Source organism: Chelmon rostratus, chromosome 13 (genome assembly GCF_017976325.1).
Source record: "Chelmon rostratus isolate fCheRos1 chromosome 13, fCheRos1.pri, whole genome shotgun sequence".
In the NCBI taxonomy this organism is placed as follows: Eukaryota; Metazoa; Chordata; class Actinopteri; order Chaetodontiformes; family Chaetodontidae; genus Chelmon; species Chelmon rostratus.
Genome location: NC_055670.1, coordinates 3,086,446 through 3,099,109, shown reverse-complemented (window position 1 = coordinate 3,099,109; position 12,664 = coordinate 3,086,446). Strand labels below are relative to the sequence as shown.

Sequence of the window (12,664 nt, the reverse complement as noted above, 5' to 3'; positions counted from 1 at the left end):
TTCACCTGTCAAAAGACGACCACAGAGACATCTGACCCAAAGCCAGCTGCTGACCTGTGGATGGAGACAGCTAATCTGAGACTCAACCAGGGCCTGGAGGTGAATCTTAATCATCTACCATGAGGGAAACTGAAGTGGAGGACAGTGAGGGAGACACCGAGGAGGACAGTGAGGAAGAAAGATCATGTTTGGTATGAGGTGGGACCAAACACCATCACCTGGTCCTCACCAGAGAACCTGACAAAAAAGTCACGTGCACCCCTGATTGTTGTAAAGACATTAAAGGTTAAATCCATGACATTTTTGTATAACTGAATCTTCTGCTCTTGTAAAATGTCCTCACAGTGGAAACATCCAAACACACACACCAGTCGTGGAAAGCAACTACTAAGAACTCAAGTTAGTACTGAAGTCCAGTTTTGAGATACTTTCTGCTGTAATTTTCTGCAATTTCTACTCCCCCACAATTCAGAGGGAATATTGTACTTTTTACTCCACAACATGTATCTGATTACTTCAGTTACTAGTTACTTTGCAGATTTAGATTATATATATATATAATTATGATGTATCAAGATAAAGCTTATATAAAGTAATCAACATTAAAAGTCATGAATGCATCAAGAACTATAATCCAGTAATAAAACAGATGTTATCCTGCCAGTCGGTTGAGCAGCTGTTTGAGTAACCACTGAGGAGCTGCTTTTACTTTCACTTTGGTGCTTTTCGTATATTTGCTTGTGTAGTTTTGTATTATTTCTGTAAGTGGCTCATTTACTTGAGTAAAACATCTGATTACTTCTTCCACCACTGACACACACACACATTCACACACTCCCCCTTCTGCCACACACACACACACACACACACGCTCTCATTCACATTCATTACCCTTTTTGTACAAGTTCTGGGAATCACGATGAAATGAAAAAACAGACAGAGATGAGGGGAGGAGGAGGAGAAGAGGAAAAACTGAAAGTCCAGACAGAGAGATAGACGTGGTGAGGAAAGAAGAGAGAAAGTAAGACAAAAGCCCTGAGAGGAATGAATAAGGAAATGTGTGTATTCTACGTTCTTTAACTTTCCAGTGTGTGTTTTCAGTGGGGGGTATTTTCAACTCTTTGGCATCAGGTCCTGGAGTCGGAGGGTGGGAGGCGGGGTCGGACCCGGAGACAAAACGTCCGTTGTACCGGTGTGTTAACTCCACGGAAAAGGCAGCTAATGCTGGCTAAGCATGACTGGCAGGAGGGGTGACCTCCCAGAAAACCCTCTGCACACACACACATACACACCAACAGCACCCCCCCCCCCCCCCCCCCCTCCCCGACGGCCCCTCCACGCCTTCCTCATCACACAAAGCAACGCTGGGCTTCATTCTCGCAGCACTGGCTTCTACTTTCATGTTGCTCCAAAAGCCAAATGGGCAGTTTTCTAAAGGGTAAAGTAGCTGAAGACCAGCTGAATCCTGGATGCAGTTCTGTGTACAAAATAGGGCCGCAAAGACCTTGACAAATGACGACACCCCGTGAAAAATGAAGGATGCTTCCTCTTTCAAACCAGTCCTAAGATCTCAATCCAAAGTAGCTGGACTATAACAAATGACTCAACAAGCCCAAACTATTCATGACAGTCAGTGGTGATCACTGTGATCACTGGATCCATTCAGCACCTGTATGAAGTGATTTAACTGACTTATGGTCAGTGTCTGTACAGCTGTCATCCAGGCAGATGTCTTGTCCCTCAGAATGACAGCATTCCTCAATGGGCAGTTCGTATCACACAGCTCCATCGCAGTTTAACTGGCATCCACTGTGCCGTCAGATCTGTGACCGAGCAAATGTTGACGGCCATCTTTTATCTACTCACCAAACGTCTTCACCGAACCATTATATGCTTCATTTTATAAGCAATTTGTATTTGTGTTGTTTTTAATGTGAGATGTTGAATGAGTTTTTCTGTGGTCAGTTTGTACTGACCAGGTGAGCCAGTATACAAGCTGTTATCTGTATGTGTTGTGGCATTAATTAGTGTGTTTTACCTCCTGCAGGACTTCAGGCTTTTTCATTGGTGATACATGGTATTTTACTGCCATGTTACAATACAGTGGGACAAAGAAATTCACTTGACATTTAGTCCTAAATCATAGACTTGTACCTGGTGCTGGTGCAGTCCCCTCACACACAGAAAGACACTGAACAGTGTTTGGGATGCTGATTACACCAGATGACAGCTCATACAGTCACCATGACGAACAGAGTTTTGCTTGTGTGCAAACTTCTGCTATTTCAATAATATGGCAACATGACAAGCCTGAGAGTACACCAGGAAGACAAGGACACAATCAATTAAAGACATACAAAAAAAAGTCCACCCTTCCAAACACTTGAGGACACTGCCATCTACAGTTTGGACTGTAAACTGCCTGACAACTGTTTCAGTTTGAGCTCAGTTGCTTCATCTATTAAGTTTCCTACTTTACATTAAATATTATACAAAAAAAAAAAAAAAAAAAAGATCTCAGTTAAATGTCTTTGAGGTTGTTTCTGATGCTAAAACGTGCTGTGTACCTAAACAGTAGAATTTAAGCTCATTCAGATGCATTAGGTTAATTCATCCTTTTTTTTTCTGGCTCACATTTTTTACAAAGCACAAGATTTAAACTACAAATTTAGTGAGCAAAGAAAGATCAGGACCTCTTCTCCTTTACAGCAGCTTCTCTCTTCTCAGGATCTTACCAATGTTCTTGGAGTAAACGGGCACCAGCACATTAACCAGCCGCTCTGCTGCCAGCAGGCCGACACACAGCAGCACGAGCCCCTGCAGCGCCGTCGTGCCTTTGGGCCAGATGTACGGCAGCAACAGTCTCACCTTCCTCCCGAAGCCTTGCCAGACAGACGGCAAGGAGGAGGGAGAGGGAGAGGGGGAGTGTTGGATCTGGATGGAGAGAGGGGAAGCCAGAGGAAGAGTGCGGTGAAGATCGGTGTCAGCGAGCACACACAACATCTTCAATTCCAAGTTTGATTCATAAATGATGGACAGTTTCAAAAATCAAAATCCATGCAGAGAAAACATTGTCTTTTTTATTCCACTCATTCAAAACCTGCCAACAATGGTACCAACAATGCAGGTCAGAGGTTCGGGTGTGCTATGCTAGTAGCCACATGTAGTCTCCAGCAACTAGCCTGCAGCAGAGATGAAGAGCAGGCTGCAGAGGTATGCTAAGATCACTTATTTGTAACTCCACACCCCAAGAAATCTTTCATTTTCAAGTGTTCTGCCCCAACAGACGCTCAGTTTATGAGACTTCAGACAGCTCTGTCTGGTGCCACAAATAAGGAAACAACATTAATATTTTGAGCTTGTGAAATGGGATTCACAAATAACTTCTACTGGATAATTTGGTTAGATAGTTCTCATTGGATAGTTTGGCTTCCTCTGATTGGGTGGTTACTGGGCCAAGCTGATTGGCCAGTCAGTGGGCAACTGCTAATTGGCTTTAAGATCAGGCATAACTACAGGGTCAAAATTCATGCTTGTAACTCGTAGCTTGTTTACTTCAGTGTCACATACACAGACAGGACATGCGTGTGTCTGCCTCTCAGACTTAATGAGACCTCACTGTTCAAATATTCAAGCAGAAACTTTAATTCTACATCCACAAAATATTTCCACAGCTACAAAAACCTTTTGTACATGTACAGATTATGTCTGTGTGCACAAAACCTTTTCACATGTGCACAAAATATTTCTACAGCAACAAAACTTTACTACACGTTCACAAACTCTTTTTTTTTTAACAAATTCACACATTCAGATACATGCACACATTTTTTTTTTCACATGCACACAAAAGCTGATATACAACTGCAGGCTGAGAAATTATTTGTGAACATCATTTCACAACTCAAAATATTAATGCCCCTTATTTGCCTCCATACATAAAAGGCGTATTCAACTTTTTTCACATATGCAGCAGCAACAAAACATGTGGACATATTAGTGGATCATCTTAGATTTTAGCAAAATCAGAAACGAGTAAAACTATTTACAGAAGATAACTTATTTTGGAAGACTTTTTTTGTCCTTGTCCTCTCACTAAGAGGTGTTTTCTGACACACAAAGTTAACCACAAAAAGGTCAGTCTAACATGTTTTATTTTACATTTACATTGACAGAAGAATTTGTAAGAAATCCCAGGAATGAACTCACCTCAACATTTACAACTCCTGTTTTTCCTCCTCTTCCTCTCCTCACAGTGGTGTCGGCCATCTGATTCACCTCCGGTTTACTGCGGCGTAAAACTGATTTCTTCAGCAGCAGAACGACCGCGAGCCAGACGCACACATCCCAGTTAGAGGATTACTGACGAATATTTCATTAACTGGAGCTGTAGGAATGCCTGAGAGTTCAACCTGCTGTGATGGGTTTTGAAGTCAGGGCAGTCAGGGTTACTCCACAATCGCTCTCTCTTTCACTCACTCACTCACTCACTCACACACACACACACACACACACACACACACATTTCTGTTGTGTTTTGAGCTCTGAGCTTAAATCAGCATTTTGCATTGACCTGTGATCAGGGCAGTGTGTGTGTGTGTGTGTGTGTGCATGTGTGTGTGTGACAGAGAGAGGGCGTGAGAGAGAGAGAGAGAGAGAGGCTACTGCATTTGACCATTTTAGAATAAGCTAAAACATTCACGTGTTTTCCATTTCTCCATCTTTTATTGTGCTGCTGCTTTTAAACCCACAAAAAGAAGTGAAGTGAAGAAGGCCCTGATTATTTTGCCTGGGCTGCTTATTGCTACTTAACTAAGCTGACACATATTACTTAAAGCTAAGATATTAGACGTTATGAACATAAATGTCACAGCTACAAATCTAACAGTTGACACTTTAGTCGCATCCTTCCTGCACTGACTTCAAGTCATTGTACAGGTTAATAAAATACAAGTCAGATTCAATTAACACATTAAAGCCAATTCATACTTTGGCAACAGCGTTCTGTAGTCCTGTTTGATTAAATTGAACAAAATCAGTCTGACCCTCAATTGCAAAAACAGCATTAAATATGAACATTAAAGTTTTTATAGACCTTTGAACACATCACTGCTGTCTGCTGGTCTGGCTCTCCTCCACATACGCACCAGTGCTGCCTGATGCTTTTTTCTCTTTTTGAGGGTTTTATTATAATCTTATACACTGTTCACTAAAGCTTCTTAAAACAACTTTATACTAAAGGCCTAATCCCAGTTTAAAAAGGTTCAGGACACGTGAATGTATTTAGCTTTTCTATAATCTTACTGAACTCTTTAAATTGGCTAAAAGTGACATAAATGTTTAACCCCAGAATTCAGTCTGTGGTCCATCCACCCATTTTCTTCCGCTCCAGTCTGTGGTATAATTCAGAATTCTATTCATTTCAAAGATGAATAAATTCATCTATAAATCAACTAATCACACCAGTCAGTAAATAATGTTGATGATGCTTGGACTTTCACCCACTGCTATTTCTGTCATTGTCAAATCTTCCGACAGCTAACCTAAAATGTTAGGACACACACAAAAACCCCTTCACACAGTGAGACGTAGAGGACAAAATACAAACAAGCAGGTTTTTATTAGTAAAGAGTAACAAACCAGCAGGTTGTATGGAGTAAGAAGAGGCAGCCTATACAGAAGTGTGCTGCTTCACACAGCAACTTGAAGCCATCAGCATAATGTTTCTCAGCATGGACACTATCAGGATACAGCACAGACTAGCATTCAACAGGGTGGAGCCGCCACGGTGACTGGTGGCTCACCAAGCCATGGCAGATGCATTGTGGGATTGGGGCCGAGTAGACACTGGGACAGTGGGCCTGAGGTTTAACTCTTTGGAGAAGAAGATGCGAGATTGTGTCTACTAGTGACGTAGACTGTCTGGACTGCAGCTGTCCACACAGACAGACTGTCATCGCCAGGAGCCTGTGATGGCAAAACAGCGAATCACCACAGGGGATCCACCTCAGCACGATATAAAGTGGTCACATTAGCCCCAACTTTACCAGTTGCACGTGAATGCATCAGTTATTGTAATCCTGGAATAAAATATGCAGAATGGCCCAAATTCTGAAATGAGCCACTGGGCTTAATCCGTACTTTTACTTTTGGTACTTTCTGTATATTTTGATGCTCATACTTGACTGCAGACTTTTACTTGTTACAGAGTAATTTTACAGCATGGTATTACTTGAGCACTGTACTACATGTCACTGGCATTACAAACATCTCAGGCACCGCGCTGAATTTGTTGCAGTGATCAGATTTCATCTTTGGGATGGATTTTGGATACATTCAAGGTAACCTGCGCTCACCTTTAAGATTGACTCTTGAAGACGAGACCGTTCTAGGGCCAGCCTCTCTGTGTGGTGAATTGATTCAGCACAGGATGGGTTGGAGCATCCCTCATTATGAGATTTCACATGGTTTAGACAACCCAGAGATCAGCTCTGTTCTTCAGAGAGTTAAAAGCCTCTGCTGCTTTGCAGGTCGAACCCAGGATAACACGGAAGCAAGCAAACTGAAGCAAGCCGGAGGGTGAAGCATGTACTGGCTGTACACAGAAATACTACTTTACATACTGTACACTACTACTGCATCAATTTAATATGTCCATTGTCACTTTAAATTCTGATGGGCAGACTAGGAAACAATGGTCCAACTCAAAGATTTCAATCAGGAAATAACAGGAAAATAGCATTTTTCAAACAAATCTCCCTCCAGAGGATGCAGCTGAATGGTCGTCTTTACAGGGAACAATAACAGAAATACAGGCCTCAGTAAAGCTTAAATATTCTCGTGAATTGCTGAAAGCGTATGCATTTTGAAGGCTGGGTTATACCTTATATCCCATGAAGACCCTGAGTGCTAGGCTAAAATACTACTAATGCAGAGCACAGATTAGACATTTCCAGTTCAGAAGTAAACAAAGGTACATGAAGGCCTCGTGCTCTTTAAAAGATGAGGTACTCGGCCATGTGGAGGCCAAGGCCGTGAAGTTTACCATGTGACCTGTTGCTTGTTGAAATGTGGGCTGAACTGGCAGAAACAGACCTGTCGCCTGTTCAGAAACCCCAAACTGCAACTGAATTTTGTGTTGGAGCCTGACAATTGTCGCTTTAATCTGTAATCGACATACATTTATTTTCTTCAGGTATTCAGGATTGCCTTCAAGTGTTAGCAACAGTTGCTAAAGCATTTAAAGCCTGTTAAGATGCAAACACATTTGTTGTTTTATCCTCCAGTTAAAGCACTAATGAGAGTTTGGTGAGTGTAGTTTTTCTGTGGCAGCCATGTTGGCTCTATTTACGTGATCATTTGTTTGACTCATCTATTCATCTGATCATAAAGACTCCATCCAGCCTCCATAGCAAAGACCAAGATGAAATACAGTTGATACTAACTCATTTTTTAATGAACGGACTGATTGTTTCAGCGTTAATGTTTTCGACAGCATTTAGCAACATCAGCTAGTTAGTTGATACGCACAGTTGGCAGTTAACTAAGTACTTAATATTTTTTCTTTAACCTTTTAACATAAGCTATTCTGTGTGTTAGGAGATGATTTAACATGTTATAAGTAATGCAGCGAGATGTTTAGAGAGGACGCGTTCATGCTGATGAGATTATCGTATCTCAGACGCCTCAGGATGGAGAAATCCTCCTACCTAGAACTGCAATCTGGGGAGTCGCTCGACACGTTTCCCCTGTGCGAAGCTGTAATCTCCACAGCCCCTGCTGAGAGGATGAAACTGAGATGAAACAGCAGAACAGCTGTTCCACTGGTACCTGAATAGATCTCATTACAGCTGCACTCATAAACACAAACTATTTGCACATCTGCATGGATGCTGTTGTACTTGACATCAAAGGTGTGAGTTGCTTCTACAGAACAGTGGATTGCTTACGTGTGCACCATTCTGCATCCCCTGCAGCCTGCAGGAAAGTAAATGCTTACTACTGTTGTATGCTAAATGCTTGCGGGGGGGTGGGGATGCAAAACGGTCAGAGGGGGGCACTGTGAAAGCGAAAGCATTGGTGAAAGCAGAGGACAGCACTGACGGCAGACCACATTCTACAAGAAAGTACATTCATCAGTACGAGCAGGACCGTAAACGGACTCTTCTGGCTAAATCCAAGACCAATTCAGCAGCCACACCAACTATTTTACAAGCCAAATGAATGGGACCCAAACACTTACTTGCCACAGTGGCTGGTGGACAAATGTACAAACAAAAATGGAGGGTGGAGTTTATTCCCCACCTTAACACCAAATGTCACAGGCTTTTGTTCTAGAAACAGATTTCTAACCTGATTTCTAAACCATCCCTGGTGAATTTACATGCAGGTTTTCCCTGATTATTCTACTTTTTTGTAAACTACCTAAGCATTTTTTTGGACAAAGTTTTTGTAAACAGTGATAGGAACAAATTATAGCTGTCCTAAACACAAGATTTCACTCTCCATGGCGCCTTTTCTGTTCAAGAATCCTGTGTAAAGGTCAAGTAGTCCTCTGTTTGCTCTGGGAGGTTATTCCGTGATTTTTTCACCTTCATATATTGACGCCACCTGCTACAACTGCCCATTTGAACCCAGTTCATTGTAGTTCATGACAGTTCAGTCCAGCAATGTTTCATATGGATCCGTCAGTGATTTGATGTAAACTTCAGCAGTTCATTTCAGCACTCAGAACAAAACTCTGCTGCAGCCCAGGCCAGTGGTTGTTCAGTAACATCAGTTCCACTCAGTTTAGTTCGGTTTGAATTAGTCACCTCCACTTGGAGCAGACTGGTCCAGGTCACCATTGCAAATATGATTTCACTCTCAACCGCAGCTCTGAAATAAATAAACATTCAATAAATTAAAGGTACATCGTAGCAAGATTCAGTGCTTTTGCATCCAGTCTGGAATTATTTCATGTTGGTGGTTTAAATCACAGTTACAGCTGATTAACTGTTGGAGAGCGTATTAGCTGCAATGATCCAGAAGTCCTCTGCAGTGACCGAAGTGGATTCTCTTTAAGTCCTGCTTTTCTTGCTTGCTGCTGAGTGGGAGACTGACAGCAAACTGACAGCAGAAAGACTGGATGAGCATTTCGAGTGTTTCCAGTTCGTGGGGATGCAGATCAGTTTGCCTTTCCCTCTTTCCCTCAGCTGATCACCACACATTCAACATGAGTGACATGTCTGCTTGTTGCACACCCAAATTTCATTCATGAGGTTCTCTATAACATTCTTCTCTACTCACATTATTACTCCTAATGATCGCTCTTCTTTGTCACTGAAGCTATTCTGTGTGGAAAGCTGCAGGTAATATGCAGTGATAGTCCCAGGAACAAGCCTCAGAACAACCTCGGCTCTGCTCGCTAAGAGTTCCAGGATATGAACAGCAACTAAACCAGCATTAAAAAGGTGTATGTATGTAACTCCTTTCATACGTCTGCTGGTTGTGATTCCCACTGAAAATTTTAAGACTCCATGAAAGTTTCTAATGACGCTCATTCGATCAGACTAGATGACAACAAATACGGCACCAGTACATTACCATCTTTACTACGAACCATCCGTTTGATAGCAGTCATCAGTCAGGCAAATGTCACTGTCTAGCAAAACCTGCCCTCTAGTGGTCAAAAGCTCACAAAACGTTTTTTTCAGTGACGTCAGCCAAAGCATGCTAGCTGAGCACGGCTGGTAAAATGCTTCTGAGTGAGTGTGACTCTGCAGGACTCAGGGCTGCCACAGTGTTCGTCTGCAGATCCGAGTAAAAGAGACAAGCTAAGACTAGCTCAGCACCGGGATTAGCATAACTGTTATATTATCTGTCCCTGGAAAAATAATCATTACAAATATAAACTAAGATGTTGCCATCGTGCCTGCTCACAGTGTGTTTTCTCAACTTTGAGCTAACTTCTCGGGGTTTATTATGGGATGTCCAGACAGTTTATGGGACCTGCTCCATATGTCATGGTTGATACTAGGTGAACACATATCAGACGAAGTGTTAGCAATTAAATACAATTTCAATTATTTTTATTAGCTTTATCAGAGTGGCCTACAGTGGTGGTCCTCGCGAGGAGAGTGAAATCTCAGACCACAGGAAGGATCCAGGCACCAAACCCCTCTTCCCCTCACACATGAATAAATAGTAAAGATATTTAAATGCTTCAGATATATTGTGGAGTTGCTGTGGGTGCCCTGGTGGTCGCAGGTGGATCGTTATTGGACACTCAGACCTCCGCTCCGTCACAGTGTGTTGCCCATACTGCTGCTCACCAGCCCTTTGATATTGGTGATGGGCCGGACATCATGCAGCTGCCTCCTTCGGTCGATGAATGTGGCCAACCGTGTTGTGTCCAGGGGCATCTTGGAGTACTCCCCACCATGGGCACCCCCGCGGCCCACCCACGGGTGCTGCAGACAGGAAGTAGCGCTCGGCCTCTTCCTGGGATCCTGCTGCAGCACCGAGGACACAAAATCCCTCGCCGCCTGGCTCACATCTCGGAAGTATTCGTCCGGGAAGCAGAAGTCCAGGCGGCAGATGTTGACGCAGGTTTCCTCCGGTGACTCGTCCAGAAATGGGGAGACCCCGCTGAGCATCACGTAAGCCAGCACGCCGACGCTCCACACGTCTGTTGCGACAGAGACTGGCGTCCCGCGGATGAGCTCGGGGGCAGCAAACTCTGGGTTTCCAAGCAAGAGGTGGACGTACCGGCGGTGAGCAGACAGCTGGACGGCGTCGCCGAGGTCGATGAGCTTGATGCAGGGGGTGGGAGAGTGTAGGTCGACCATGATGTTCTCAGGCTGCAGGAGAGAGATACAGAATTACAAAACTTCAAATATGAATAATAAAATCCTTAATATATAGAATATTTAGCAAATAAAAGTCAAGTCAGTCTTCATCTATGTGGCGCACACATATGGTTCTCACCTTCAGATCCAGGTGTGCTACTCTGCAGGTATGAAGGTGCTGCAGGGCCTCCAATGTTTCTCTGATGAAGAACGCCACCTTCTCCTCCATCAGCTCATCGTGAGCGACGAGGTAGTCGAGCAAACGGCCATCCTCCAGCCTGGCATACACACACACACACACACGTAACATTTAGATACACATCTTCTTCTTAAATAAATGTTCATTTGACAGCCCTAGTCTTGTGAGTCTGATTTCATGCAGTCCAGTTCTGATCAGTTTAACTTGCTGGCACGCTTCACACACTTGACTTTGTCCTGCTTGTAAACAGAGAACATCTCAAACAGGGTAGAAAGCTGGATAGCAGAAACAGTCAAAAGCTCAGGGCTCATATTTAGTAAAATTTGAGACTTTCCTCCTTAAATGATCTAAAATCATTTTATTCAACCAGACTTACAGCTCCAGGATCAGCATCAGAGAGGTGGGAGACTCATATGTGTCCAACAGCGCCACCAGCTGGTGATTCTGAACGTGCAGCAGGACATCCGCCTCATGAGCCACCTGCTCCTTCTTCTGCATCTTCTTGCTCACAAACTTCACCGCGACCTGAACAGAAAACAGCACGATGAAAGACGAGACAAGACAACGCACCGCAGACTGAAACGAACAGAACGAACTCAAACAAGTCAGAGCGTCAGGGAAGCCCCACCTCTTTCTTCGTTGACTTGTTGAGACATTTTCTCACCACTGAAAATCGCCCCCTGGTGAAAAGAAGGAGCGACAGAGACAAGTGAGGCCGGATCCAAGAAAAGAGGCTGCACAACTATCAGCATCTGAATAGAAAGCTCGGGTTGTGAAAGATAATATTTTGACAGTCAGTGATTTACCTTCCAATCTCACAGATCTCAGAGAAGGTCGACTCGAAGTTTTCTTTCCACTGGATCCCTGTTCCATCATACCCAGAGTCTGGACAGAAGAGAGAAGCATTAACACAGGAAGAGCTTTTCTCTTGTGCTACATCATCAGTGTGTCATCAGTTCTGCCTCACACTGTTGTGGTGTACAGAGGAAACCTTTGCGACTGTCCAACAAACTATGGACAAGGCTTCACAGTATGCTGTTTTAATGCATGTATTCATGTTTTTTAATCATTGAGGGTCTCATCTCTCTCTCGGAAAGAAAGCCAAAACAAAAAAGCATATTTCCAAAAGAGAAAATAAAGAGGTTTTTGTGCCTGCATTACGAAAATGTGTGTGTGTGTGTGCGCAGACTTACTGCTGCTGGGCAACGTGACCATATTTGAGGCCTCGGATGGCGGGCCGACCCCCCAGCGGTTGGAGGCCCGCACCCTGAACTGATAGTGACCTCCAGGGATCAGCGTGTCGATTTGAACACACTCCTCTCTGCTGCTGGCCACCTGCTGCCATAGCAACGAGTCTGAGGGTGAGAGAGGAACACAAGGCTTGTCTCTTTGCATTTTTAGATGCAAATATCTTCTCATTCCAGCTGGTCCCACACACACACTGCAGTACCTTCCTGCCTGTACTCCACAGTGTAGCTGCTGACAGCACAATGAGCGGATGAAGCTGGAGGCGGCCAGTGCACCATCACCGCCGTGCTGCTGGCCTCCTGGGCCACCGGTCTCCCGGGGGCTGCTGGGATACCTGTGGGAGACAGAAAAAACAAACACACAGTCAGCAAACCACTGCAGCCGCACT

General features: G+C 43.8%; 2 protein-coding genes across 2 annotated transcripts in view; both read right to left on the bottom strand.

The window, feature by feature from the left end:
• Positions 1-3,003, bottom strand: part of abcb6b (ATP-binding cassette, sub-family B (MDR/TAP), member 6b) — a 30,614-nt gene extending 27,611 nt beyond the window's left edge. The window contains exon 1 of the mRNA XM_041950987.1: positions 2,736-3,003. Within this exon, the coding sequence (XP_041806921.1) occupies positions 2,736-3,003 (268 nt within the window). The remainder of the gene's footprint in view (positions 1-2,735) is intronic.
• A 7,220-nt stretch (positions 3,004-10,223) lies between these two features.
• kalrna (kalirin RhoGEF kinase a) overlaps positions 10,224-12,664 on the bottom strand; it is a 124,552-nt gene continuing 122,111 nt past the window's right edge. The window contains exons 62-68 of the mRNA XM_041951472.1: positions 12,479-12,610; positions 12,222-12,383; positions 11,835-11,913; positions 11,657-11,708; positions 11,405-11,553; positions 10,969-11,107; positions 10,224-10,841 (exon numbers count right to left, since the gene is read on the bottom strand). Coding sequence (XP_041807406.1) covers positions 10,284-10,841; positions 10,969-11,107; positions 11,405-11,553; positions 11,657-11,708; positions 11,835-11,913; positions 12,222-12,383; positions 12,479-12,610 — 1,271 coding nt within the window. The 3' untranslated portion in view covers positions 10,224-10,283. The remainder of the gene's footprint in view (positions 10,842-10,968; positions 11,108-11,404; positions 11,554-11,656; positions 11,709-11,834; positions 11,914-12,221; positions 12,384-12,478; positions 12,611-12,664) is intronic.